The sequence below is a fragment of the Pelophylax lessonae genome (genome assembly GCF_965119305.1).
Source record: "Pelophylax lessonae genome assembly, chromosome: 1".
NCBI classification, from domain to species: Eukaryota; Metazoa; Chordata; class Amphibia; order Anura; family Ranidae; genus Pelophylax; species Pelophylax lessonae.
Window position 1 is genome coordinate 756,247,232 of NC_138768.1, and position 26,458 is coordinate 756,273,689.

Genomic DNA, 26,458 nt, shown 5'->3' on the forward strand with positions numbered 1-26,458 from the left:
GCGCCTCCGGGGGCGCGCGCTCGCTCCCTAGACCCTCACAAGCAAGCGACGTAGCCCTACGTCACTTTGCCTGTGAGGGGCTGACCGCCGACGTAGATAGTCGTGCGGCGGTCGGCAGGTGGTTAAGAGTGGCCATAAACCTTCTAATAAAGCGAGCAAGGGAACCGCTTTATGCAACCCTTGCCACAGCTAAGCCAGGTAGGGGTGCAAATTCAGAGAAATTCTAAGTGCCAGAGGACATTGTTACTGCAGAATGAGAATTTTCACCATGCTGCAATCTCTTTGCTACCAATGTATACCTGTGCTTGTTTCTCTGGGGAAAAAAAAGAAAAAAAGATTTCACCCTTGGGTCAAATTAAAAGAAAACTTCACCGGCAGCACATGACTCTTTCATTAAAGGGCAGATGTCTCACTGAAGATTTATTTTTGAGAAATTTGTCAGGATATGGTCAACTTATAGAATGACAACATCTAATATTTTTGGGGATATGGTCAACTTATAGAATGACAACATCTAATATTTTAGGGAATATGTTCAACTTATAGAATGACAACATCTAATATTTTTGGGGATATGGTCAACTTATAGAATGACAACATCTAATATTTTTGGACATATGGTCAACTTATAGAATGACAACATCTTATATTTTTGGGGATATGGTCAACTTATAGAATGACAACATCTAATATTTTTGGGGATATGTTCAACTTATAGAATGACAACATCTAATATTTTTGGGGATATGGTTAAGTTATAGAATAACAACATCTAATATTTTTGGGGATATGGTCAACTTATAGAATGACAACATCTAAAATTTTTGGGGATATAGTCAACTTATAGAATGACAACATCTAATATATTTGGGGATATGGTCAACTTATAGAATGACAACATCTAATATATTTGGGGATATGGTCAACTTATAGAATGACAACATCTAATATTTTTGGGGATATGATCAACTTATAGAATGACAACATCTAATATTTTTGGGGATATGGTCAACTTATAGAATGACAACATCTAATATTTTTGGACATATGGTCAACTTATAGAATGACAACATCTAATATTTTTGGGGATATAGTCAACTTATAGAATGACAACATCTAATATTTTTGGGGATATGTTCAACTTATAGAATGAGAACATCTAATATTTTTGGGGATATGGTTAAGTTATAGAATAACAACATCTAATATTTTTGGGGATATGGTCAACTTATAGAATGACAACATCTAAAATTTTTGGGGATATAGTCAACTTATAGAATGACAACATCTAATATATTTGGGGATATGGTCAACTTATAGAATGACAACATCTAATATATTTGGGGATATGGTCAACTTATAGAATGACAACATCTAATATTTTTGGGGATATGATCAACTTATAGAATGACAACATCTAATATTTTTGGGGATATGGTCAACTTATAGAATGACAACATCTAATATTTGTGGGGATATGGTCAACTTATAGAATGACAACATCTAATATTTTTGGGGATATGGTCAACTTATAGAATGACAACATCTAATATTTTTGGGGATATGGTCAACTTATAGAATGACAACATCTAATATTTTTGGGGATATGGTTAACTTATAGAATGACAACATCTAATATTTTTGGGGATATGGTCAACTTATAGAATGACAACATCTAAAATTTTTGGGGATATAGTCAACTTATAGAATGACAACATCTAATATATTTGGGGATATGGTCAACTTATAGAATGACATCTAATATTTTTGGGGATATGGTCAACTTATAGAATGACAACATCTAATATTTTTGGGGATATAGTCAACTTATAGAATGACAACATCTAATATTTGTGGGGATATGGTCAACTTATAGAATAACATCTAATATTTTTGGGGATATGGTCAACTTATAGAATAACATCTAATATTTTTGAGGATATGGTCAACTTATAGAATGACATCTAATATTTTTGGGGATATGGTCAACTTATAGAATGACAACATCTAATATTTTTGGGAATATGGTCAACTTATAGAATGACAATGTCTAATATTTTTGGGGATATGGTCAACTTATAGAATGACAACATCTAATATTTTTGGGGATATGGTCAACTTATAGAATGACAACATCTAATATTTTTGGGGATATGGTCAACTTATAGAATGACAACATCTAATATTTTTGGGGATATGGTCAACTTATAGAATAACAACATCTAATATTTTGGGGTTCTTTTCTTAAGTTATTCATCAGGGGAATGTTTGTCTGAAAATGTTAGTTTACTGAACGTTTGTTTGATTTGTGAGTGGGGTCAAATCCTTCGTTTTCATCTACAGTGAAAATAAAATTTAAAGAAGAAAAATGGAAAAAATGTTCTTGAATAGATGAAGCTCTAACTACAAATGCGTTTTTTGAAAAATCATACATATTGTAATGAAACCGGTTTAATACGTCTGATATTCCATTCAAATAGTTGGTCTGGGGGAAAGACTTTCAAATGAAATAGATTCAGTGATGGCAAGAAAGAATGTTCTGACAAACGATTTTTCTATAAATGTTTAAACAAAAATCTAAGCATGTATGGCCAACTTAAGTCGACCTTTTGTTCTAAAATGCCCAGAGAAGAGAAAGCTACAATGTTATCTCAAGACATTCTTATCTAAGGAATGTCATTGGGTCATGAAACTCAACTGGAATGCTGTCTGTCAGCTAAAGAAATTTATGACCATATCCAGAGGGATTGTGGTATTTAATTGAAATGGGTTTATGTTTTTCATGTTACTGCATCATCTAATACCATGGCATGCTTTTTATACAAATTGAATGCTCTAGGATCGATGTGTATCAATAATTTCACTGGGTTTCAATAGAACACAACCACAAAGGTACATGATGCAGTTACCAGCTGGGTAGAATTCCTTCTGGCAGATGAGCAGGAGATGCAGAACCTCCCTTGTGATGATGCCTATTGCCACAGGGGTCTAATCTTATCTTCCATGCTGTTTGCAGTGTGCCTGCTACCAGTAGGTGGTGTTATCAGATGACATGACCTGGGAAGGTTATCAGGGCAATGCAAATGTCACAACAACTCCCAGATTTATTTCACATTCTCTGCTCCAGAGACCTGGTCCTTCCATTCCAGGATTGTTAATTGAAGCTCTAATGTACAGTGGGCCACAAAAATACAAAGTTTTGTTAGTGTCCTTTTATGTGGTCTCAAAGCAAATGTTTACTTTATTTGTGTTGGGGGAGTTTTAGGATGACATTATTGATAATAGGGCCTGTGCCATAAAAAATACAGCTGGCAGATCCCACTTCTTGGCAAAATCTAGTGTACATAGGCATTCTGTGAATGCTGAGTCGGAACCTTAAAAGGCATTCATAGAATACTTTTGTAAAGATGCCTGCTTGCACATACACAAGGTCCTTTTGTCCTAAATATGACAATTCAATATGATAATTCTTTGTGACAGCAGTGATTCTTCTAAGGTTTAAATCAACATTTGTCACCTTTAGGACTCAAAGAGCTTCATAGTTTTACTATTTTGGAACTCTAAATAGTGGAGGATAAAACATTAGAATAAAATACCATGGGTGGAAGATCTCACAAAACCCATGTACAACTTCCTAAGTTATTAAATGTGTACTTTCTATTTCCTTTTACCTCATTTTGGTGCCTAATTTAGACTAGACTGGCTCTTAGTAGGGTTAATATCCTTATGTACAGTATCTCCCAAAAGTGAGTACACCTCTCACATTTTTGTAAATATTTTATTATATCTTTTCATGTGACAACACGGAAGAAATGACACTTTGCTACAATGTAAGGTAGTGAGTGTACTCCATTCACACTACCGCGACTTGTCAGGCGACTTGTCCCTCGCGGTCCATTGACTGGTACAGGACCCCTTCTAATAGGAGCGACACAAGTCGCTCCGACTTAGAAAAAGGGTCCTGTACTACTTCGGGGCGACCTCGGAGCGACTTGCATAGACATTCATTATATGAAGTCCGTGCAAGTCGCGCCGAAGTCGCGGTGCACGGGACTTCACAGGTTGCCCCTGAAGTCGTGCCGCTTCAGTGTGAATGCAGTCTAACAGTGTAAATTTGCTGTCCCCTCAAAATAACTCAACACACAGCCATTAATGTCTAAACCGCTGGCAACAAAAGTGAGTACACCCCTAAACTGACAGTAATATATTTAGAAACCAACTGTTTATTGCTTTATATAGGTAGGTGTACTAATAGTTGACTTTTTTTGGTATCCCAGAGTTCTTCTTTAACATTGCACTGTGTAAAGGAACCCTAGATGTGAGATACGGTGTTTTCGTGCCATGTGGCTGTTTTTGGGTGACCATTCATGACTAAAGCTGGCCTTATTTGGATCAAAATTAGGCCAGTTCAGCAAGCACTTTTGATTTTGATTGATCGACTTCTGTCAGGATTTTTACACTTGATTAGCACTGTAGGCTATAGACTGCAGCGCTGATCTGTGTATTCTGACAGTGGGGGAGTCTTATTTTTTTTTTTTTTTTAAACAATTTTATTGAATTTTAAGTGCATAACAGACAAATAAGTCAGCAACATTAGGTAAGTACAAAGTAGAAGCTTAACCACTTAAGCACCGGAAGATTTTACCCCCTTCCTGACCAGGGCCTATTTTGCGATTCGGCACTGGGTGACTTTAACGGACAATTGCGCGGTCGTGCGATGCTGTACCTAAACGAATTTGACGTCCTTTTTTTCCCACAAACAGAGCTTTCTTTTGGTGGTATTTGATCACCTGTGCGATTTTTTGATCATGCGCTATAAACAAAAAAAGAGCGTCAATTTTGCAAAAATAACAATATTTTTCACATTTTTTTTATATGAAATTCCCCCCAAAAAAATGTAAAAATCCAAATTTTTTAACATTTTCGGCCAATTTGTTTTATGCTACATATGTTTGGTAAAAAAAATCGCAAAAAGCGTATTTTGATTGGTTTGCACAAAAGTTATCGAGTTTACTAACAAAGGGAAAGATTTTTGTCATTTTTGTTGTTTTTTTTTTAACGCGTAATGGCGGCAATCTGCGATTTTTTTTGCGGGACTGCGACATTGCGGCGGACAGATCGGACCCTTGACTGACATTTTTGACACTTTTGGGGTTACCAGTGACATTACTGCAGTAATCAGTGCTATACATATGCACTGTTACTGTAAAAATGACACTGGCAGTGAAGGAGTTAACTGTATTGGAGAGGGAGGGGTTGTGTGTGTCCTAGGGGCGTGTTTCTAACTGTGATTGGCTGTGGCTACTAGTGTAAGAACAGAGATCAACGGTCCTACATAGTAGAACCGTCTGATCTCCATTCTTACACAGGGAAGAATGACAGGCGGCTTTGTTTACATTAGCCGCCTGCCTTTCTTCCGGTGTAACGGACGATCGCGAGTGCCCGGCGGACATCGGGTCCGCCGGGCACACGCGCGGGGCGTCCGTGACCGCGCGGGAGCGTGCCTCCGGTGGCGCGCGCTCGCTCCCTAGAGCCTCACAGGCTAGCGTAGCCCTACGTCGATTTGCCTGTGAGGGGCTGACTGCCGACGTAAATAGTCGTGCGGTGGGCGGCAAGCGGTTAAGAAAGGATCTAACAATGGACAACTAACCAGCAATAGAAAAGTAATATACAGTATTGACCTGAGATATAGACGGGCATTAGCCATAAAACCTCAACCAGCCAAAAACCCTCGGAGCCTTAACCCCCTAGTGTGGGAAAAGGAACCCGTAACAGACAAACTATAATATATGTGAACAGAGGAGCGGTTTAGCAGTGAAAAGGCTCTATGTAGGTTAGTGAAAGTGCAAACAGGTTGATTGTGGTATAACAGAACAGGTCCTAAAGTACTCCAATATCCCGGATGCGTGGCAACCAGGAACGGAAGAGAGGGAGTTGTCTGCATATTGGTAAACAAAGTTCGGGTATGAAGTTTGGGCTGAGGGTGCGTGCTGTCCGGGCCCGCCAGACGGCCATTAGGCACCGTGCATAAACGGGGGGGGGGGCAAGGAGGCACTGGGGGGCTGAGAGGGGGAAGGAAAGGTAAAAAGGAGAGGGAAAAAAGAAAGGAAGAGAGAAGAAGAAAAAAAAAAAGGGGGGGAGAGTGGAGGTAGCCTGGCCAAAAGCGCAAGCGATCCCCCATAAGGGAGATCTTGTCATGTAATTGAGACAGACTTCAGGTGTGATCCAAGGTGAAAAACTCTTATTGGCACATGCGAGCGAATTCCACTGTAGACGTGTAGTGAATCCAGCATGCCCACGCGTTTTGTAAAATTTTGTAGGGGAATCTTTTGCAACGTAAATGAGTTCTTCAATTTCGGCTATTCCCTTGAGGCGTGTAAGCCACTGCTTAAAGCGGAGTTCCAGCCATTTACTCACCTGTCCAACGGTCCAGCGATGCGGCCGCCGGAAGCCTCGATCCTCTCCCTCGGCGCCGGCATCACTGCTGTGGGCACCCGGCTGTTACAGTTTGCGGCTTCACAGCCGGGTACCCACTGCGCATGCGCGAGTTGCACTGCGCGCCGTGATTGGCCGGCAATCTTCTGGGACCTCTGACGTGTCCCAGAAGATTGCAGGGAGGGAGGGGGAGAGGAGAACTTCCGCTCAGGGCGCCGCGGCGCTCCGAGCGGAAGTGGGAGCGGGTACCTGTCAAAACTAGGTACCCGCTCCCCCCCCCAAAAAAATGACATGCCAAATGTGGCATGTCGGGGGGTCAGGACTCCCTAAAGCGGAAGTTCCACTTTTGGGTGGAACTCCGCTTTAAGGGGAGTCTTCTAACTGTCAGAATACAATGACACAGTGGGGAGGATTCCCTCATCCACCTCCAGTGTGTAGAGCGGGGAATGAGGTATTTTTTTTTTCGTTCAGCCCGCTAGTTGAGTAAAATGCGGACTCATCTATTGCCAGCTTAGAGCGTTTGTTACCCCAACACTTCATATTTCTGATATGTGGCTGCTGTACCATGTACATGTATGAGAAAGTATCCTGTTCTCTTTGTTAGCTTCCTTTTTGTGAATCACTGGTCTTCCTGCTAGTCCCCTTGCTTTCCTATTAAAAACTGACCACACTAAGTAGGAGAGCACACAGTGGTCAGTTCTCTAGCTATATTGGGAACTCAGTGTACTCTCCTCCAATGATCAGACTTATCCTGACACACCCCCGCTGCACAGCCATTTACTGAGAAGTTCAGTGTGCTGCTGCCTCTCCTCCCCTCAGATCTTATGCAGCAGAGAACAGAGGGAATGAGATCACTTATAAAAAGGGAAATAAAGGTATTTATAATTTTTTTTTTTTTTTTTTATAACTATTCAAAAATGTTTTACCTTTCATTTCTATTTTAAACTTAATGGGTTGTTTTACAATCACTTTAAGCTTCTTGCAGATATGGTTGTCCATCAATTATCAGGAAATATTGACAAGGTTAGAAAATGTCATCTGTTCTCCATTGTCTTCCAGTGTTCCAATAAAGAGCAAACAATGGGAGGTATTTACATATGCCTCCCCCATCTTCTCCACATAGGTTAAATACAAACACTTGGCTGAGTTAAATGTTCATGTTTGGAGACCTATATGCAGACATAGGTGTTTAAAGGTTAATGGATATGTAGGCATGATATGGCCTTTAGGCCTCATGCACACTGGACGTTTTTTCAGCTGCTTTTTATGGCGTCAGATGTTTTTTTCTACAGCAAGCATGTTATCCTATGTGTCCATGCAGACATAGGCTGTTATCAGCAGTTTATGGCAGGGACGTTTTGTGGCTGGAAAAAACCCAGAACTAGTGGCTTTTTCAGCTGTAAAATCGCTCTGACTCTGATAAAAGCCTAAAAACACTGAAAAACTCAGAAAAAACATGGCTATTCTACGTTTAGCAACATTTTTGAGCAATAAGCTTTTGTTGGAGTAGAGTTTTGCTAAAAAAAAAAGTTAAAAAACTCTCTTGGGGGGGGGAGGGGGGGGGGGGTGCTGACACCCACGATCACTTCCTGCTGAGAGAGAAGAACGGTCAGCTGTTGTAAACACAGCTGACCGTTCTTCTCCCTGCAATGATCATAGAGCCCATGTGAGCCTTCTATATAGGATCACATGTCTCTATGGTCATTTCAGAATCCAGGACCCCCCACAGTTAGAATCACTCCCCTAGGCTCACATTTAACCCCCTGATCACCCACAGGGTTAACCCCTTCCCTGCCAGTGTCACTATTACAGTAACAGTGCATATTTTTAGCAGATTACTGTAGTAATATCACTGGTACTCCCAAAAGTGTCAAAAATGTCAGTTGGGGGTCCACAATGTCGCAGTCCTGCAAAAAATCGCAGATCGCCGCCATTACTAGTAAAAAAAAAAAAAACAATAAAAATGACATAAATCTTTCCCGTAGTTAGTAGACGCAATAACCTTTGCGCACACCAATCAAAATACGCTTATTGCGATTTTTTTTACCAAAAATATGTAGCAGAAAACAAATTGCCCTAAAATGTTAAAAAAATTGTATCTTTAAAAAATTTTTGAGAATGTCATATAGCAGAATGTGAAAAATATTGTTTTTTTTTTTTAATTGTTTTTTTGTTTATAGCGCAAAAAATAAAAATTGCACAGGTGATCAAATACCACGAAAAGAAAGCTCTATTTGTGGTACAGCGCAATTGTCCGTTAAAGTAACACAGTCCCGAATCGAAAAATAGGGCCTGGTCAGGAAGGGGGCAAATCCTTCCGGTCTTAAAGTGGTTAACAAGCTCGGATGGATTGATTCATTTTTCTTATTCCTTTTGTTTTCTTTTTTGCACAAAACGCTATATATGTGCTGCATACCAGGTGACCCCCTTCTATGTTTCTGACTATATATATATATATATGTAATAGTATGTAATAATTGTATTCTGATTGACCTGTATACCATAATATTGTACTGTACGGTCACTTACAATCCTTGTCAATAAAAAAAATAAAAGAAAGTGACAGTCTGAGAGTTAAAAAAATATACTGCTGGGCCCTTTCTTTAGAAAATCCAAAACCTGTGTAATAGGTACCACTTGTAATATAAATGTTTACTTGTAGGAGAACAATTTTATAGAAGTAAATAATAAAAAATATAAAACATCAGTTAAAAACCTATGAAATGAAAAAGAAAAACAATACATTTTACCATGACAACTTCCCTTTAAAGGCTAACTATTGTTTTTTTTTTTTTTTCATTTCTCAATTTTAGATAAGACTACATTAGCTTGTAGTACAATAAATGAAAAACGAATACATTTTACACTGGCATAACAATTTTATTTTGATATAAACGAATAAATCACAACGAGGAGTTCTCAGAGTTCAAGCATTTGACTATGTTTGCTACTTCCATTTCTTGTGCGAGGCAATATTATAATAAAGTTTTTCATATTGTAAAATAGGTCTGTAAAAGCATCGGCCATGCATAAAAGACACTGCATGCCAATGCCAACAACAACACAAGGACGCTGTGCCACTGAAAATGTAAATCGAAATAAAATTTGAGAATGGACCTTAAAACTTTAGTTTTTTGTATAAAACCCTGTATCCATATATAATTATAAGATTGTAAAATTCTACATTTGTATTACCTACTGCATCTCTCTGTACTGTTCATTTGAATAATGACAATAAAAAAAGAACTGAATAAAAATGTAGTCAAACAGAGACTAATGTCTGGACTGAAGAAATCCTTCATTATTAACACATCTCACATTTTTAAGAATAAATATATTTATTCTATATACATATATGGGATCTGCATCTTGGGATATTCTGTCCCCACGTTGTAATTGCACAGCTTTTCCAGTTATTTGGTAAATTTAAGTTATTGCTGAACATTCCCATCTAGAAGTAAGGCTTTAGAATTCTATGAATGAGTTTGGAGTAGCCTTTCCACGGAACCCTAGAGTTTCCTCAAATGGCTGCTGGGGGGTCCTTTAGCTATGAACCCTGCAGTTCCTCCAAAGGGTTTGGAGGTACCTTGAGTAGTAATTTCTGGCTTTTAGATACATAACCACAGACACCAGTGATCATTTTAGCTATTTGTAAAAGGAACATTCTTCCCAATCAACACGAGGATCATTTTTCCCACTTACCACCACACTTATGATCTGCCATTCTCAACAAGGATTAGGGGGAACCCAAGGGTTCTTCTAGAGGTTGGTAGGTAACGCCACTTGAAAGAGCCAGCGGCATGACTAGACCTGAAAATAATTTCAAGGGTTCCTTGAGGTTAAGAGGCTTGAGAAAGGCTGACGTAGATATAATAATTTTAGAAGGGGTTACCTGAAACCAGAAAGTTATTTCAAGGGTTTGTCCATGTAAAAAAAGGTAGAGAGAGAGAGAGTTTAGACTTAGCCCCATTTGGCTAATTCAATGTAAAGATGTTTTGCATTCAAGCTACCCAAACATGGCTCTTATGCTGGCCATACACTAGCCGAAAAATTGTTCGAAAATCTGTCATATGGTCCCTTCATTCGTTTTTCGTCCAGTTAATGGGCACAATAGAAAATTGGTTTTAACTTTTCAGAGCTGAAAAATCGAAGGGACAGTTTGGAAAACTCTGCTGAACGAATGCTAAATTGAAAGGTTAATGTGTTTCTCACCCGAACTGTTTGCACTAGACATATGTGACAAAATGAATGAAAATCTGATTCATTTATGTCCACTGAACGATTTATCGATCAAAATTCAGTCATGATGGTACAATTGTCTGCTCTCACGGCCGAGTGTTCGTTTTTCAAAAATGAATTTGAACAATTTTTCGTATAGTGTAAAGCCAGCATTATGCATTCAATTTTTAAAGCTTCATCTAATTTTCATCTAATCTTCATTTTTAATGTCCCTCTAATGGCGCTTTTCCACTGCATGGAACCGAACGGTTGGGCTCGCTTTTGTGCTTTTCCACTGCTGGTACCGCATGGTACGGTGTAGGAACGGTTCAGTACGGTACGGTACGGCGGCGCTTTTCCACTGCATGGAACCGAACGGTACGGCTCTCAAAAACAGTACCACCTCGATTGTGGTTCCAAGAGGTACCATACCCGGTACCATATCCCACAATCCTTTGCATGCAGTCACTACTAGCCACTGATTGGTCAGAGAATTGTTGTTATCCCACCCACTTAACTTTAGTACTACTTTAGTGGAAAAGCAAACCATACCGTACCGTACCGTACCGAACCGTTCCAACACCGTACCATGCGGTACCAGCAGTGGAAAAGCAAACCGGGCCAAGCAGGGCCGAGTAGAGCCGAGGCGGTACTTGCAGTGGAAAAGTGCCATAAATAGTTTATTTGGGCCAAGCTAGCTAACAAGTGCGCTTGCTGGGTGCGCTGAATTACCTCTATGTGACCTCAGCTACATATATATAAAAATATAATAAGTTGTGAGAAGCCTGCCAACCCATGAATGACAGCTATGCTATCAGACCTAATGGCACTGACAAATACAGAGTAAAAAGGTTTGTTTTCCTTTTTTTTAAAACAAAAAAAAAAGTTTATTGTTAGGTTGGACAGAGAGGTTCTGACATGTCGGAAATCACTTCCAAAAAATGGAGTGCTGGTTATCCTTTTGTAAACCCTAGTGGGCCTACTTTTCACAGGTAAGGCTTTAGTCTGTTGCATCTCTTGCAAATATCGGGGCATATATATATATATATATTTATTTATTTATATATATTAATGATCAATAGATAGGCAATCGTAGTAACTGCTCTATTTTGAGTACTATGATAAGTATGATTGCTGAAAATAAATAACACAGAGACTGGTATGTCAGTAATATTGCACATATTCAGCATTTCCTTATGTAATCTGGGATAAATAAAATCTTCATGCCAACATAGTCATCCAGTGTGCATTTCCATTTGTCGCTTACTTTATGTGCATTTACTGCACTTTAACTAAATCTTTCAGTTTTGTAAAATGTGTATATTTTAGTTTCAATGGCAAATGCATGACCTTTATAATAATAAATTCTACACTTCTGACTGCACTAAATATGTTTCGAAACCATTTTTGATTCTGTGAAGCCTGTCTGACTGTTTGGGCATTACGCATACTGTTTTTTGGTACATGCTGCTACCCCTGACAGGAGAAAATCAGTTTTAAAAAAAAAAAAGCTGTGTTTTTTTTTAAAACCAGTTTAGGCAAGTTTATCAGGGTTTAGCAGTGTTTGGAAGTTTATTTAGTTCATTGTCCAGAATTTTAATTATGTGCATTTAGCCATGTTTGCCGTTTTTATGCCCAAAAGCTCCTCTCTTGAACGTGATTCTTCTGCATTCAGGAGAAGGAGCTTTGACTTCCGCTAATCTCTGCTGCTCCTAAACTCCTCTAAAGGCCTATGTGCATGGGCAAAGGCTTTTTGAGGTGCATTCAGGGTAGTGATCGACCGATTATCGGCAAAGCCGATATATCGAGGGCCGATATGCACTTTCCCCGATATATCAGAATCGGCCTTTTGATTTACCGATATTGCCGATATTTTGGGAAAGTGCATGTATGGGGGTGATGCCTGCAGCTAGAGGCATCACCCCGGTACCGGTGTCCATAGCCGACGGTCGGCTGACTTGTAATGACAACAGATGCAGCTGAGAAGCTGCTCGGTTGTCATTCCAAGGAGCGGAAGGGGACGTCCCCCCCTCCCGCCACCTTCTGCGGCTCGCCCGGGTCTTCTGTCCCACCGGGAGACCCGGGCATCCTACCTTCAATTCTGCCGTCTGACTCGGTCTCCATTTCTTTGAATCCGGCGCCGCCGAGTACCCGGAAGTGATGTTATGATATGACATCACTTCCAGGTACTGGCGGCGCCAAATTCAAAAACTTACAGCATTCAAAACTTGGCGTTTTGAATGCTTATAAGTGCAGAGGAGGGGGTTGGGGTCTTTTAGACCCCCAGATCCCTCCACCACAGTACCTGTAGACATAAAAAAAAAAAAAATTGTTTTTAATGTCCGAAAATATCGCCAATATCGGCCGATACCGATATCCGATGATCGAAAAATCGGTGCCGGTATCGGCGGTAAAAAAACGATATCGGTCAATCACTAATTTAGGGGCTTAGGCAAAAAACTCCAAAAGCTCCAAAAATGTCAGTTTGGGAGCAGCAGTGTGCATTAGGCCTTATACTGTAGATTATGTTTTCAAAAGTGATTCAATAAATGTGCTACATAATATCTGCACTGAAAAGCATAGTTTTTATGCATCCTGACATTTCTAGTTATCTTGGCTAACCTATTCTAGAGGGTTTCATATAATCCAGGCCAGTGAAAAAAACAAAGCACAATGAATGAGTAAATACCTCTTTAAATTAAAATTAGTAATTTTATGTAATGCTTTGGAGTGGTCTTTCAATTTAGTTGAGCACAATATAAATTGTAAATAAAAGTACATCATTAACACGACAATCTCTGTTAACTTCTTTGACTGCATGTCTTATACAAAACCAGCAAAAATACCAACTAAAAATGTAAGTGGCCTGTCCCACAACAGTCATGACAGATCTTGTGTGGTCTACCACCAGGGCCGGTGCTACCACTAGGCGAACTAGGCAGCCGCCTAGGGCGCACTGCTAGCTAGGGCGCAGCTATGGCCATTGTCACATTCTTCTTCTGTCAACTCCTCTTCCCAGGTGGATGTCACCTCTAGAGAGGGGGCAGTGTGTACAGGAAGGGGGGTGTAGGGTTAAAGGGGGTCAGTGTGTATAGGAAGGGGGTATAGGGTTAAAGGGGGGCAGTGTGTATAGGAAGGAGGGCAGTGTGTGTAGGAAGGGGGGTGTAGGGTTAAAGGGGGGCAGTGTGTATAGGAAGGAGGGAAGTGTGTATAGGAAGGGGGTGTAGGGTTAAATGGGGAACTGTGTACAGGAAGTGGGATGTAGGGTTAAAGAGGGGGCAGTGTGTATAGGAAGGGGGTGTTGGGTTAAAGGGGGCAGTGAGTATAGGAAGGGGGCTGTGAAGGGTTAAAGGGGAGCAGTCTATATAGGTAGGGGGGTGTAGGGTTAAAGGGGGGCAGTGTGTATAGGAGGGGGTGTAGGGTTAAAGGGTGTCAGTGTGTATAGGAAGGGCGTGTAGGGATAAAGGGGAACAATGTGTATAGGAAGGGGGTGTATGGTTAAAGGGGGCAGTGTGTACAGGAATGGGGATGTAGGGTTAAAGGGGGGGTAGTGTGTATAGGAAGGGGGTGTAGGGTTAAAGGGGGGCGGTGTGTATAGGAAGGGGGGCAGTGTGTATAAGAAGGGGGTGTAGGGTTAAAGGGGGGTATAGCATTAAAGGGGGGCAGTGTGTGTAGGAAGGGGGGTGTAGAATTAAAGGGGGCAGTGTATACAGTAGAGGAGAGTGCAGGGTTCAAAGGGGGGCATTATGTGCAGGAAAGGGGGGAAATGTGTACAGTTTTTTTTTTCTTTTGGGGGGGGGTGCAAGTAGCTGGTCTTGCCTAGGGCGCAAAATAGTCTAGCACCGGCCCTGTCTACCGGCCCTGTCAACTGGCCATTTCTGAATTCTGTTATGCTGGGGATGGATGACATGGGGGTATACCATTGCCAGACAAGAACCTTCAAACCCTTGACATACATAGATGCATGGAATGGTACATGAACTGGATTCTAGGAAGAGATTCTTCACCCGGATCTCTGAAACTTGTGAGCAAGTCCACCCAAAACTAAATCAGTTGTGGGCTCACTTGCGTTTTAAACACATTTTTTTTTAAGGGATTTACACTTCGATTAATGAAGTACCTCTCTCAAACACAGTCGGCTGTTTTAAACTGTTTGCCCTAGAAAACACTTCTGCGACTACCTATTGCTCTGAACTGTTTGGGTTCAGTGGGAGGAAGCTGATTGGGTGGGTTGAACTGTGCAGTAATTGGCTCACAAATAAAGTGTTATTTTTATTGCTTGACATAGGAAAACCTTTTTTTAACTACTTTAGGTAGCTTTTTGCATTTTAAATAAGGAAACAATATTATAACAGCAAAGAATTTTATAAATTAGAATCCAAATAAGTTCTGCGTTTTGGAAAACTTCACACACCTGTGCAGGCAAGGTATGTGACAGACACAACATAGTCACTAGATGTGTCCCCCGTGTAAACACGCTCACATACACATGGGAGTTCATCAGTCTTCAGTGTTAGGAGAACAAATGGAGTGGACTGTAATGAAGAGTGTGCAATCTCTCTCAGCACTGGCTGAAACCACCTTTCTTTTTAATGAGCAAGCAGGCGTTGTGTTGGTGCTTGATTGTGTGCAGTTTTCTCCTCTTTCGCTTATATTTTCTTATTACTGTAACAGTTAATAAAAGAACTGAAGTGAAGAAAAGACAAAAGCTGAAGAATATAAGGGGTTTTCTCTGCTGGACAAATGTACAGAAGTGACACGAGTCCTCTTCGTTCGTTGTTCTGCATGAGTTCTCCACTTGGTCAGCTGGGAAGCCATTTGCAGTAATGATTGTAGTGTATTTGACCACAGAAGCCTTGGCTTTCATGTTGTAAATGGCAGAGTTGTAGTATCCGTACTGTGGTTTTGTTTTATCGGTTAGTTTAAAAGCGTAGTATCCTTTGAGGTTGATGTTATCTTGTAGGTAGGCTGGAAGAGAAACCATCGATAAGAGGCAAAGTACAAGTTATAAATGGTTTGTAATTTCTGGCAATAATGCAGTTTAAATATTCTAAGATTACGGTTGCCATCTCATTTGGCACTGTGAGTGAGTGGGAGATGCATTCCTTAAAATATTTGGCAATACACAAAATAAATTACATAAATGGTTCTATTTTTTTTTTTTATTATACAGGGTTTATATAGCGCCAACAGTTTGCGCAGCGCTTAACAAAATGAGGGCAGACCTTACAGTTACACTACAATTTGGAACAAGAGGAATCAGAGGGCCCTGCTCGTTCTATGGCTCTAATGTTAATATTCCGTCCAAACATTAGCTGAAACAATTAAGCAGCCAATAGCCATCACATAGCCAAACTTAAATGGCTGGACTGTGGGGTCATATCACCAGATCTGTACTGAGCAAATGATGCCTAAAGCACTAAACCCTTCTCCAAAAGTTATGTCTTAATTACTAAACCAATCTTCCTCTCCCTCCATTTAATATAGATTGTATGGCCAAAATTGTAAAGTCTGGACAGTTAGCACCTAATTTTAGACCCTGCAGACTACATTGTAAGAACTCATGAATTGTATATGCTAACAAATACAGTGAAAAAAACAGTTTTCATGCCACCTGTTATGCTATATAACGGAGTGGCTGTTGAAAGGCCATGGGAGGAATTTATTCCATATACACATGCCAATTATTGTAGAAGAAGAAATAGCCGCACATCCAGGGATTCCAATAAGTTTCAAATACCTTTAATTCCAAAATGTGGCAAGTGATGACACCAAAGACACCAACATGAATCCTTTGGTAATGATTAAGCACAAGATGTATGTGTTAACCTCCCTGGCGGTATGATTCTTTTGGATTTTAGGTGCTGAAAGCGGTACCATTATTTTGCATGTAATTCTTGTGAATGAGCAGCCCAAACCAACTGTATACATTTATTATATATAATATATATATATATATATATATATATATATATATATAATGTATACAGTTGGTTTGGGCTGCTCATTCACAAGAATTACATATATATATATATATATATATATATATATATATATATATACGTATACATGTATATTTATATATATATATATATATATATATATATATATATATATATATGTATATATATATATATATTTACATAAAAAGTACAGTAAAACTGCAGGAAAGGGCACTGGGGGGCAAACTAATGTGATTTTTTCTATATTTTGAATGGTATCAGTGTGTTTGGTGTGTTTTTACATTTGACTTTGCCGCCGGTTCCACCCCCCTGCGAACGTCACGTCGCAGGAGACGGAAGCCGGGGCACAGAGACGATCGGGAGGAAGAACCGCCGCTAGACACCGCCGGACACATCGCTGGATCCCCGTGACAAGGTAAGAAACCTCTTTTACAGGATCCAGCGATGCTTCTGGCGGTACCCCGTTATGTTAAACGCTGCACAAACTGTTGGCGCTATATAAATCCTGTATAATAATATAATAATAATACCCCGAGTGTGGCTCGGGGTTACCGATTTTGGCTCTGAAATGTAACCCCGAGCCACGCTCGGGAATACCGCTAAGAAGGTTAAACGCGTCTACGAGACTTCATGTTGGTGTCTTTGGTGTCATTACTTGCAACATTTTGGAATTAAAGGTATTTGAAACGTATTAGAATCCCTGGATGTGCGGCTATTTCTTTTTCCACAAGTGTTCCAACGGAGGCGGGCCAGGGCCAGCACTCTATGGGATATCCTATCTCCTGGCAATTACTACACACTATACACCTGGAGCATCGTTTTTCCTTCCTTAATTATTGTAGAAGTATGACCAGGAAAGGATCTAGTTGAAGCTTTTAAATCATGGTAAAATACATTTATGATTCTGGTAAAATGTGGTTTAGTGTATATCTGGGATAGTTGTCTTATTAATGTGTGGCTAATTGCGGTTTCATTCAATATCAGCCAGAGCTGCAGATAAAGAAAACGCTGAGTCTACCAAGATACCTTTTTAAATGACATGGAAGACAAGCTGTACTGGCTTTGCAGCTGTGAGCCTGGTACTGGGTTTTAGAGTCAAGGAAGGGCTTTCTTGTAAAAGTATAATTTTATGGGGCTCTCAAAGGGACATGTTTGGTATCTATTTACTCAACGCAACCCCATCTTTTATTTCTTACCAAAAATGTAAATATAAAACTGTGTTTATTTGCGCTAAAATTAATTTTAATGTATTTTATTTCCTGAAAATGTGTGCTTAATAAATAACTGTGCAAATATCGTGAGACATAAAGTAGTGCAACTACCACCATTTTATTCTTCAGAGTCTCTGCTTTCAGGGAATATATACATTTTGGGGCTTTACAGTAATTTCTAGCAATCAATGAAGATTTTACCATGTGTATAAAAAGTGAAAAAATTCAGGCCCGGGTGTACATTGCAGGTCACTGTCACAAGGCAACAAATCATCCACATCCTTCCCTCCTGTAGTGATGTCTGCACAAGTCAAGCGGGGAGGAACTGGGAAGATCATATAATATTGGCATGTGACATCACCAATAAACCTGGACACAGCCCAGAGCAGACACCATCCTCCCACCCCTCCTCCTGCTTCATGCATCACAAAATGTTTCTAAGATGGATTACCCTGCAGTCACCTAGGCCAGGGATGCCATTATTAAATTTGGAAAGAAATCAAGGACAAATTCTTTTAACTGGACACCTTCTTTTTTTTTGTTGGGCAGGCCCATAAAATTGGAGACTGTCCTTGATAACTGTGGATGCCTGGTCATCCTACTTTAGCATCAACAGAAAATTAAATATCACCATTTTTGGAAGACTGATCCATTTTTGGTTTACAGGTCATCTTGTACCATTCATGTATATTTTCACACTTACCTTGTAGCAACTGTTTGTTGTATTGCTGTAAGTAATACATTCTAAGTTCATCATTGTGTGAAGCTTTGTCATCTATTCCATTTGCTGTAATATAAATGGGCAGGTTCCCATAATTCTTTTTAAACCAGTTTAGTAGTCTTCTTATCCCCCGTGGCACTACTGCTAGCCCACTGGATGAAGTGAGACTTGTTACATCAGAAAGAAAGTGAACATCCCGGTCGGCATCAAACCTGCTGTCATTCTTTGGCTCATGGATCACCAGCCTGGTGGTAAAATGGTTTATGGCTAAAAAATCAGCAGAGCCTTTTACCAATTTCTTGTCATCTTCAGTGAAGTGGGGCAAGAAAGACCTGGATGTCCCCTTTTGGTTCTTAGAAAGAATGTATTTTCTCATGAGCAGCGGATAGTCACCAGAGCCAAAGATTGGCTCAGCAATCCAGGCAATGTCAAACTGCAGAAAACGCTCAGCTGCTGCAGCGTGAGACTGCAGAAAAGGGTTGGCGGGCTCAGCCCAGTCAGTATGTAGAGACAATGATATCTGGCCATGTTGGAGAGGCCTGTATTTCTCATCATACAATCGCCATGCTGTGGCATGGGCTACAAGGGCATTATGCACAGCTTGGTAAGTCCTATTGCTACTGCCATGGTAATACTGGCTTAGCCGGTTGGGTTCATTGATTGTGATCCACTGCTTCACCAGGTCACCAAACTCCTGGAAACATAGATTTGTGTAATTGACAAATGCTTGAACAATTGTCCTGTTTAACCACCCTCCATTTTCTAGTAATGGCCCTGGAAGACTTAAAGAGCCATGAGTTGGATAATAAAGTGTCAGCATGGTCTTGATTCCAAGCTTGGATGCCTCGTCTATCATGCAGCGGTAATACCTAAGGACTTCTCTGTTAACTGTAGACAGATCTCCTTTTGGCAGAATTAAAGACCAGTTGAGGGCAAATCTATAATGGGTGACTTTCATGTTGGTCAGCAGGGCAAGATGCTTTTTGATGGTGATAAAGTCAGTGCATTGAGGTGGACGAGTCTTTAGTTTCACTCCTTTTACTGCATGAAGGAAGCCATCGCCTGTAATGTTCCATACATACAATCTACGATCTACAAATTGTGGTGAGGAGGGAGCCAGCTCTGCCTAGTGGGAAAAGAAAAGGTATATACAATATATATTAATAGCACTGTAGTACCATATTTATAAAGGCATCTCAGGTAATATATATACTGTGAAAAAATAATTAGGCTTGTTAAATGTATATACTTTATAATTTATAAATATATAAAGAAAATAATCAGTTTTGCCCATCACATGTAATATGTGCTGATAACTCTTACTATTACAGCGCTGCTTTATTACTCCTATTCTTCTATAATGCAAGTTTGCCTTTCATCCTGTATGCCCAAATTTATTGAAACAGTTTTATCACTGGTTGGCTAATCTGTCAGGCCCAAATAAAACCTCCCTTGCAACCTGTGTATCCTACCACCCCTCCATTGCAGCACTGAAACCTCCATCAGTCTTTGGCAATCACTACTTTTGGGAGTGTCAATTGCTTGTGTCCTCTGCTGCATGCTGTGGTTCCTTCATCAAACCCTTACATTACTGCTGAGTCCTCTCATGATGTAGGTGGTTTGAGGAAGGAACCACGGTACACAACTAAACAATGCTAACTAAGTTCCCACATCCATAACTAAAATCTATTTTTTTTAAAACATAGTTTTTCTTTTCTTTCTCTTTAAGTGCAAATCACTTCAACACAGAACAATTATGCTGCCTAAACCTGCATGTGCCCATACCTGGCAAGACCTAGTGAAGTGGCAGTGGGCTGTCCAGTGCAAAGGGTGCCCAGTGATGTGACATACTCGGTACTGGATGTTTTTGGCATTGTCACTCTTTTTTTGAAAGAGCAGGAGGAAATTTGGTGATGTCAGGGGCTGCACTTGAGGTTCTCCATATCATGACCTCCACCATTTTAGATCAATTCTAACTTGTAATTGATTTAATCTCAGCAGGGGAGATCACAACATTGGCCTGTAGAATCTACAAGCTTGTGTATTCAGTGGTATAAGGGAAATACAAATTGACAAACAAGTAAATTGTGGGTCACATCAAAAATTACTTTCAGTCAAGTACTGTATATTTTTGTAGGGTTCATCATTTATTGGATTTACATACATGTGTAAGCTTTAATGCTCTGATGCTTCTAGGAAGGGTCAATCTCTTAAGATGAGTTAACCATAGACATTTGAGGGTGGTTGAGCTTGCAAGCTTGGTTCAACTGCTCAATTATTTTTCATAAAGCCCATTTCCAATCAAATGTATTTTTGGCTTTAAGCTGGAGCGAAAAATGTTTAAAAGATATCTCGGGATTTTTATTGACATCTTCGTTCTTATTCGGGAAGTTTCACCTTCTTGTCCTGTGACCAAAGAGGAAGAGAAATCTCCTCAACAGGGCAGAGAGAGTAATAAAAATCTGAAGGATTGTTTTGACCCTTCTCCACTCTATTATAAAACCATATTTTATTACTGTCTGCTCCCCCTTTGGAGTTATATTGCTCACTTCCCGACTTTGTAAGTGAGGGAAAATCTTCTCAATGGCTATAAAAATAGTAGTAGAAATCTCACAGAATGTTTAAGCTGGCCATATACATATCATTTTTTTTTTTTTTTTTCAGAGCTTGTGGGCATTCCCTAAACAGCACGGAGGGACAAAATTGTGGCCACCAGCTGTCATAATATCCGCATGGTACCTCTCATTCGAAGAATGTCGGGTAAGAGAGTGCAGACAGGGCCAGCCAAGGAGAGGATTTTAGGAACCGACCAAAACCTGATTCCTCCTGTAGTGAATTGTATTGTAACTGTACTGTCTGCCCTCATGTTGTAAAGCACTTTGCAAACTGTTGGCGCTATATAATTCATGTATAATAATAATAATAATAAAATCAATAAGAAAGTAAATAAATATGATCCATGTACAACAATGATTCCAGGTCTTGAGCCTGATGTGGGTCTGCCATTGTTACCGGTGACACCTCCAACACATTTAAGTTGTGAACCCAAGTGTGAGAATTGAGACAATGACCATTCCGCCATCTTTGGTTGGTTTTGTTTATTGTATTTTGGGGATGGGAGAAGGGAATGAGTGGGATACTCCTCTGGCTCAACTAGGTTAACTGGGACTTTATACAAAAATGCCCGTTGGCGCTGTCTTGACACCAGCTGAATGTCGACCAGCGCTTCCTGTCGCTTGAAAATACTGCTTTGCTGAACTAGTGCTGGAACCTCGACTTTAACTTGTTTGTTAACTTAGAAGATCCAGGACTGTAGAACTCTTGACTCCTGACACTCAATTTAGCTCAAAAGTCACTGAACAGCTCCCTCCAGCCCTTCACTGACTGAGGTAGCTCCTTGTCACTGCTTGTGCTGCTGCAACTCTTAACTCTGTACACTGCACACTGTACACATTAGCTCTTCAGGGCCCAACTGCTGGTGCCCCCTCTAATACTTCAGGGTCCTCAACTCAGCATTCTCTGGATTTCCAGGCAGCCGGAACAACCGATCCTTCTGACAGGAGGATAGACAGCCGTACTCTCCCTTCTGGGACTGTGCTTCCTGCCAAAGACGCTGCGTCATGTGCTCCCCTCCAACTTATACCCACTCCCAGAATCCTCTGCGTCAGAATCTGCCTTCTGGGGTAGATACAGGCCTGAATGTGTCTCTGATTGGATTTCCTCCACTGCCCAATGAGAATCCTTTCATGGAGCCAGTGGGGAGACTTCCCTCTCAGCAGACACACCTGGGAGACATTACAGGCCAGCTAAAATCATGGCCCTGCTGTTAAGCAGCCAAGGCCCACTATACGTTTACCTAGCACCTACCCTGTATGGTGCTACACATGTATGGCCATCTTAAGCATTTCCTAAGCCTTGTACACACGATCAGATTATGGGACGTTCTCTCGTCCATTTTTTGTTGCATATGGAAAGTGAAGAGGTTAATTTCATAATTAGGTAATACATGTTTAGGTGTCAGCCTTTCTGCATCAAGAAGAGATAGAAATAAAAACCTGATAGCACAGAACAAAAGTAAACAGCAAAAAAAAAAAAAACAGAGAGTAATTCTAGCCCTTCCCATTCTAGCCAAATAAAGCCTAAGTTTAGGAACAAATGTTTTTAAAAATCATTACAAGCGATATTATTTTTATTGAATTCAAAGGGTCCCTTCTACTTGTGTCGGCTGAAATAGCATAAATCCAAAATTCTGTACCCCCCTCCCATACCGCAGCTGTAATCTTTCAGTGCAGCGGGGATTAATACCAGCTCTGGACTTGTGACAGGCACTCATCGGGAATGCTGACTATGCCCGCCCTTTCAGGTCACCTCCTCCATTCATTGATGCTGTACTTTAGCTTTCATGAATGAAAAGTGATCTATGAAGTGTAAATATTGAAGAAGATAATTTTTGTTAGATATATCTTGAAACACACATGGGTACAGAGTAGCGAAACATACCTTCAGTATAGAATCTGTTATTCCCCAGGAGTAGTCACATGGAAACTGCCCTTTAATTGGGGAATCAAGAGTAGCTGAAGGGAATCCATTCTGACTGATGACTTGCTTGTAATACAATGCAGAGGATTTTGGGGTAAGTGCTTTGTCCTTGTTGTTGAAGTCTACATAAAACAATCCACGCCTAATTTTATATCCTTCTTGCCATTCGAAACTATCCATCAGAGACCATGCAGTATAACCAAAGATCTGTATGCAATCGTGTGTAATAGCTTTTAAAAAAAAGTAAAAGAGAAAGTATGTCAAAGATGAACCGTAATATTTTCTGAAAATAATATATGCTATGTTAGGCAAACATCTTGAATAAGGCAGTTTTAGTAAGATGTGACTGTCAAGGGTGTTAGTGCACATGACTTTACACTACACCAGTCTCCTACAGGGCCAGGGCCCGCATAAGGCTGCCTAGGCACCCCCCTTAGGAGAACAGGATGGGGGGGCTGCGGAAAAATCAGAATCCCCAGCCACGGGGATTCGGATTTTTAAAACACCTGTCTACTGTTTCCTTCCTCAGTGCTCTCTCTCCTACTGGGCACAGCATGGAGGTTTTTGGTTTGCCTCATCTGTCAGCTGCCAGTGGGAGAATGTAGGGAGTGTGTGGGCCCCCACCCTCTCATTTCACACTGCTGTTTGGTGGCAGTTAGGCATGGCTTGGGTTTTCGGTGCTGTGTGGAGTTCTTCATTTTGTGCCCCATCACATTACGGATGCAGTGTGGGGGGTGCTGGAGGGTCTGTTGTCAATGGGGGGGGAATGTGGGGGATGGGTGGACCCGCCCCCTCATTGCACTTTCTGTTTGGGGGCAGTTGGTTAGGATTTTGGTGCAACTTTGCGTCCTTCACCACATCGGTGGAGTGTATGCCGTGTGGCGGAGGGGAGGTCGGGTGGGCCTTTGCTTGTGTGGACTGGGATTCCTGCACTAGCCCTGCTTCCTGTTTAGGTACAGCTTTATAACTCACCAGCTGTAAAGCTTAGCTGGAGCAGACAAAGTAAGACTTGCTGGACATCAGAGTTGATATTTTTAGACAATGATAAACTATATCAAGCAGCTTTAGATCACAAACATATGGTAGATTGTTTTACAGTTGTATTGAAATTTTAAGGCTTTCATGTACGCTGACTGCAGTTCTCCCCATAAGACTCAGTAAAACCAACTAGTGCACCTATTCAGTTCCATACAGTAAACTGAATAGAGCACAGGAGGTGGATTTACACTATGTCCTTGAAAGTGGCCATGCACAGAAGATAAGGCTACCTGGCTTGACCACTGAGTGCAAGGATAGTACAAGTTCTTCATCAATGTCCTGCACCTTTTTGGTAAACATCTGCTGCAATAGTCTTTTCATATAGTAGAAAAGGAGTTTTTTTTGTCTCGTATTTCAGACCTGTGAGCCAGGTATTATACAGTATCTCACAAAAGTGAGTACACCCCTCACATTTTTTGTAAATATTTTATTACATCTTTTCATGTGACAACACTGAAGAAATGACACTTTGCTACAATGTAAAGTAGTGAGTGTACAGCTTGTATAACAGTGTAAATTAGCTGTCCCCTCAAAATAACTCAACACACAGCCATTAATGTCTAAACCGCTGGTAACAAAAGTGAGTGAGACCCCTAAGTTAAAATGTCCAAATTGGGCCCATAGTGTCAATATTTTGTGTGGCCACCATTATTTTCCAGCACTGCCGTGACCCTCTTGGGCATGGAGTTCACCAGAGCTTCACGGGTTGCCACTGGAGTCTTCTTCCACTTCTCCATGACGACATCAAGGAGCTGGTGGATGTTAGAGATCTTGCGCTCCTCCACCTTCTGTTTGAGGATGCCCCACAGATGTTTAATATGGTTTAGGTCTGGAGACATGCTTGGCCAGTCCATCACCTTTACCCTCAGCTTCTTTAGCAAGAAAGTGATTGTCTTGGAGGTGTGTTTGGGGTCGTTATCATGTTGGAATACTGTTCTGCGGCCCAGTCTCTGAAGGGAGGGGATCATGCTCTGCTTCAGTATGTCACAGTACCCGTTGACATTTATGGTTCCCTCAATGAACTGTAGCTCCCCAGAGCCAGCAGCACTCATGCAGCCCCAGACCATGACACTCCCACCACCATGCTTGACTGTAGGCAAGACACACTTGTCTTTGTACTCCTCACCTGGTTGTCACCGCACACGCTTGACACCATCTGAACCAAATAAGTTTATCTTGGTCTCATCAGACCACAGGACATGGTTCCAGTAATCCATGTCCTTAGCATGCTTGTCTTTAGCAAAATGTTTGTGGGCTTTCTTGTGCATCGTCTTTAGAAGAGGCTTCCTTCTGGGACAACAATCATGCCACCAATTTGATGCAGCGTGCGACATATGGTCTGAGCACTGACATGCTGACCCCCCCACCCCTTCAAACTCTGCAGCAATGCTGGCAGCACTTATTCGTCACTTTCACAAAGACAACCTCTGGATATGACGCTGAGCACATGCATTCAACTGCTTTGGTCGACCATGGCGAGGCCTCTTCTGAGTGGAGCCTGTCCAGTTAAACCGCTGTATGGTCTTGGCCACCGTGCTGTAGCTCAGTTTAAGGGTCTTGGAAACCTTCCTATAGCCTAGGCCATCTTTATGTAGAGTAACAGATCCTCAGAGAGTTCTTTGCCACGAGGTGCCATGTTGAACTTCCAGTGACCAGTATGAGAGAGTGAGAGCGATAACACCAAATTTAACACACCTGCTCCCCATTCACACCTGAAACCTTGTTACACTTATGAGTCACATGACGCCGGGGGAGGGAAAATGGCTACTTGGGCTCAATTTGGACATTTTCACCTAGGCGTGTAATCACTTTTGTTGCCAGCTGTTTAGACATTAATGGCTGTGTGTTGAGTTTATTTGAGGGGACAGCAAATTTACACTGTTATACAAGCTGTACATTCACTGTTTTACATAGCAAAGTGTCATTTCTTCAGTGTTGTCACATGAAAAGATTTAATAAAATATTTACAAGACTGTGATGGGTGTACTCACTTTTGTGAGATACACGACTGTGAGGGGTGTACTCACTTTTGTGAGATACTGTATATTTTCACATAGCGGACCTAAATATATAGTGCATCCAGAAAACATTCACAGCGCTTTACCTTTTTTTTTACATTTTGTAATGTTACAGCCTTATTCCTAAATAGATTAAATAAATTATTTTCCTCAAAACTCTACAAACAATAACCCATGATGACAACATGAAAGAAGTTTGTTTAAAATCTTTGCAAATTTAATAAAAATAAAATATGAAAAAAATCACATGTACATAAGGAATTCACAGCCTTTGCCATGACACTCAAAATTGAGCTCTTGTTCATCCTTGATCAT

The 26,458-nt window shown here is 40.7% G+C and overlaps 1 protein-coding gene across 1 annotated transcript in view; it reads right to left on the reverse strand.

Moving 5' to 3' along the window:
- Window positions 1-14,929: 14,929 nt before the first annotated feature.
- Window positions 14,930-26,458, reverse strand: part of KLB (klotho beta) — a 49,048-nt gene continuing 37,519 nt past the window's right edge. Inside the window, exons 3-5 of the mRNA XM_082243891.1 lie at window positions 23,049-23,317; window positions 18,531-19,674; window positions 14,930-15,621 (exon numbers count right to left, since the gene is read on the reverse strand). Of these exons, the coding sequence (XP_082100017.1) occupies window positions 15,215-15,621; window positions 18,531-19,674; window positions 23,049-23,317 (1,820 nt within the window). The 3' untranslated portion in view covers window positions 14,930-15,214. The remainder of the gene's footprint in view (window positions 15,622-18,530; window positions 19,675-23,048; window positions 23,318-26,458) is intronic.